Here is a 4,331-nt window from a genome sequence, read left to right on the forward strand (position 1 = left end):
CAACAACGAGCGTCACAAGAGCCGGCAGCATGTGATTGTTAGTGGGGGGGAGTTGTTGAAATAACTGGATTTTAAGCAGCACAGAAATTGTAAGTTCCAGTTTTAATAGAAAAAAATGTACACATGTAAAAAGTACAAAAATGCTTTTGCTGAGAAAAATAAAATGGCATGAAAGACATCTCAGTGAAATCAGTGTCATTTCTTAACCAGTATGTACATCCAGACGCGGCCGTGTCCATGTTTGAGGAGCCTACAGTACCGACCTCCTGCCGTCCACAGGAGGGTTGAAGTCTGAACCCAGACATGTCAGAATGTCTCTGTGACTGGCCTCCGCAGGTCCAAACTACCTGCTGCGCAGCGCCTTCTCCTCCTTCAGCGTAAACCGGGTCAGTCCAGCTCCGCTCCTGCTCACACCTTGAAGGGATAGTCCTGCAGGAAGCGCAGCAGCGGCTTGGGGAGCGGCAGCTGCTCCGTGCCGGCGCTGTGTCTGTTGATGACTAGGCGTGTCAGGTGCTGCAGACTCGGGAGGTTCTGTGGTTTGTACACGGCCCGCTTCAGCTTCAGCACCACCGACGCCTCCTGGGCCGACGGCTCGGAGGGTTTCGCCGGCGCCGCCTGCTCCTCCGCCCTCCGCTCCTCCGCTTTCCGCTCCGCCCCCATGTAGTGCTGCACCAGGCTGGGGACGTTGGGGAAGGACGAGAGGCTGGCCCGCGCCCCGGAGCTGGAGTCCAGCAGGAACTGGGCGCCGCTGTACTGGATCCGGATGCTGGTGGGTCCGCGCGCCGTCCTGACCGACAGGGTCAGCATGTACAGGGGGTGGCTGCTGTCCCGCACCAGGAAGGCTCCCTCTGGGGCGTCCTGCAGGGCGGCGTGGGCCTGGGCTGCAGTGATGGCTCCCCAGTACCAGCCTGCACACACACCATCACATTATGAACAGTTCTGCTCTGATAAACATGAAAACACTGCAGAAAATCGACCAAACAGTGGATTAAATGACAATTTCACTGATTTTACACGTTTTTACAACACAGAAAAATAAAACGAGAAAATTATTAAAATGAACATAAAGCACATTTAGCCTGTCATCAATTAATCACATAATAAATTAAAATCAACTCAATAATTTATTTTCTGATGATTCTTTATTTATTCTTAACATCCCAGTTCTGTTTCTTCTATAGTTGCTGCTTTTTAAATGTTATTGTGCTTTATTCTTGGAAAATGACATTAACAGGAACTCTGAGTCTAATTCTGATATTTTGTTTACAGAAAAAGAAACAATCCATTTTATTGATGGTTTCACTGGAATCAAATGTGTTTTCCACAAAATGGGCAATGCAAATCAACGAACATGAATACATCATGTAAACATGCCAGGTTCAGCCACAGAGGCTAATTCTCATCTTTGATGGTTTTTGGTGGGTTGTTTTGTTTTAATTTGAATATTTATATCATCTTCCAGTTACAGTCTCAACTGTTGTTTACAAAATGTAAATTTATTTGCCTTTTCAGAGTTCCATTAGAGTGCATTTATCAATACACTACTTGAAAACTGACTTAAAACAGCAATATTGTGGTTTATCACAGTAAATATAGGCACAATTTATCATCCAGCTGAATTTGCAATCATGATAAGCCAAACAAAAAATATTCATCTTGTGACTGGAAGACCTTACCTGAATTTTCTAGGTAGCAGAAGTTGCTGGCAATCGCCCGCAGGTCCTTGGTGGGGTCCCATTTGGGGGGTTTGCTCTGAAAGCACGGGGCAATGGCGGCTGTTCCCTCCCGCATGCCCCACGGGGCCTGAGAAGATGGAGCAGCAGGGAGAAGAGACCTGGGTCTGGGAAAATAAACGAGAAGAAAAAACCATGGAAAATTATTATAAATGGCACAGACAAACCCCCTCCATAAATAAACCAGGCGTTACACGTCCAGGCTTTCTTTAAGGGCCACATTTTGACCTTTTGTTCCCAGATGATTTTGGTTTTATGGCGCCATGAGGTACGAGAGAAATGTTTTTATTTCAACGTCTGTATTTGTGTTAATTAGGAGGAATGTTAAATTTAGACAACTCTGTTCTAGACATGTTAATCTCGAAGGAAAAATACAGTTCCTATTTATTAATATTCATGGTTGTTTTTTTATATGTATATATAAATTTAGAACAATTTTTACAATTTTGCCATTATGTCACGGCATTTTTTTGTCTTCAAATATCAAACCAACACACACACATGTATAAATTTATAATTATATTTTAAAATAAGCTCGGTTCAACTGTGTTATTTCTTGAAGTGAGGCGCTTCAGTGGATTCATTTGTTTGTTTTAATTGCGCCTTTCTAATAAACTTGGGATCCAGTTTAACCCGAAAAATGATTCAGTGCGGATAAACATCCAGGACAGATTTGTTCTCAGATATGCGCACTGGCGTGAAAACAGCGAAAACAAAGAAGTCTACTCACCCTCGTTCACAAAGAATCATACTATAAAATCCTCCGGGGGGGAAAAATACTATTTGTTGTTTGGATTCAGAAAATAAACGCAAAAAAAAAAAGAAAAGGAAAAAGAGAGAGACGCGATATGTCTGTAGAGACAGCTGTCTTTCTATTAAGACAGAAAACAAATCAAACCTTGTAGTATCGGTTTTACGTGAAAAGGCGAACACGAAGCCGACCAGGATATGTTGCTGTCATGAACGAGAAAAAAAAAAACGCCACTTCCCCGGTGCGAAGCGGCGCAGGTTAAAGAAATACAAAACGACTTTTCTCTCAAAAAGCTCGGTCCGGCTGTGGCGGCAGCGGTTCGGAGTGTGTTGTCGCCAGACTGAGATCCAAATGTGTGAGGAACAGAGGCTAAAGGATCGGCTTTTAAAATTTACCGTTTCCTAGAAGTCGATTCTGAGAACTCCTCACAGAACCCGGCGGCTCTGACGTCACCGCGTCTGCTGCGTTCGTCGCTCCCGTTCGCTCGCCGCGTTCGCGTCACGACGTGCATGCGGTACTATGGAAGGAGCAGGATTTATGGCAGGCCGTTTTAACATAAATTCGGCCTGAAATCGGATATCCTGATTGCAGATAAGTGAAGTCAGAATTCATTCATTTTATTCTCGTTGTACGCGAAAGAAAGCACAACAAATTTTAAAATATAGCAAATCTCGATGACAAGCCAAATAACTGAATAAAAATAATAATAATAATAAGTATATCTCAATGAATATAAAAATATAGCAGAAACAACTGGGAAGTTAAGGAAAAAACAAATAATTGATGATCAGGTTCTAGATGGATTAGCTGTGTCCCGTCACTTGAGATGTCTTGAAAGGAATTTTAACTCGTCAAAATGTAATTGAAGATATCGTAAATTATTATTCTTACAAGTCAGATCAGAATGTACGTGCAGATATTTCACATTACCACTCCAGATTTAGTCAAAATTTTTAGACACCTAGAATGTAATTGACATGACGTTGGCTCTGTCAATCTTCCGTCAATCATTTAGGGGGGTTTTGTGAGCAACTGACCAATCAGCGGTCGCAATTTGTCCTGAAGTACATGCACCTTATCTGGAGGAACTGAATCTCCGACAACATTCCCAGTGTTTACCATAGCAAACACACTGCTGTTACTCAGATTTAAAGGAAAATAATAGGAAGTCATGGTCCAATGTTATCAATATGCAATCCCAACAGCCGTTATCCAGAGTGTATAGAAGGCAGAATATAATTTATTACATTTCCAAATCCCAAACTGAGTCTGAAATAATGCAAGAAATGGATCAAGGCCTGCAGCCGACCTCATTTCCAGTTGAATGAAACTGTGATTAATGGCAACTTCCACACGTTCTGCAGAATGTAAACATCCCATTTTTTTGTCATAATGACACTTATTGATAGTCAAATCAAAGATTAATAAGTGAAGCTAGTGTTGCTTCATTCTATTATGTGTGTAAATTCCAATGGTAGCTCTGTGGCAGAATAAAAACATGTGCTGCAGTAACTGCGGTATTTACAGTTAAATACCGAAATGAGGTTGCGAGGGGTGCTGGTGCCTATCTCCAATGGTCAACAGAAGAGCAGCAACCTGTACAACCTGGACAGGGATGCTGCTGCTTATTTGTAAGCATTTTCCTGAGAGCAGATTTTATTTAAGTCATTACTCACCCCGTTTTGTATGTTCAAAATGCACCCGACTGTGTTCACACTCACAGTCAATGAGACTTTGTGTCCCTCAGCATTTTTCCTCTTGGGCTTTATCGGTGATTTCACTGTTGTTTCCCGTTAATAGTAGACCTGGTGTAGGACTCGTTAGAGAATTCTCTTGCCTCAGTATTG

At 42.5% G+C, this 4,331-nt stretch overlaps 1 protein-coding gene across 1 annotated transcript; it reads right to left on the bottom strand.

Annotated features, from left to right (window-relative positions):
* Positions 1 to 104: 104 nt before the first annotated feature.
* cisha (cytokine inducible SH2-containing protein a) lies at positions 105 to 2,926 on the bottom strand. The gene is made up of 3 exons (XM_008408647.2): positions 2,464 to 2,926; positions 1,677 to 1,840; positions 105 to 908 (listed from the first exon to the last, which is right to left on the bottom strand). The coding sequence occupies exons 1-3, from the start codon at positions 2,481 to 2,483 to the stop codon at positions 409 to 411; spliced, it is 684 nt and encodes a 227-aa protein (XP_008406869.1). The 5' UTR covers positions 2,484 to 2,926; the 3' UTR covers positions 105 to 408.
* Positions 2,927 to 4,331: the final 1,405 nt, after the last annotated feature.

This window comes from Poecilia reticulata, linkage group LG5 (genome assembly GCF_000633615.1).
Source record: "Poecilia reticulata strain Guanapo linkage group LG5, Guppy_female_1.0+MT, whole genome shotgun sequence".
NCBI classification, from domain to species: domain Eukaryota; kingdom Metazoa; phylum Chordata; class Actinopteri; order Cyprinodontiformes; family Poeciliidae; genus Poecilia; species Poecilia reticulata.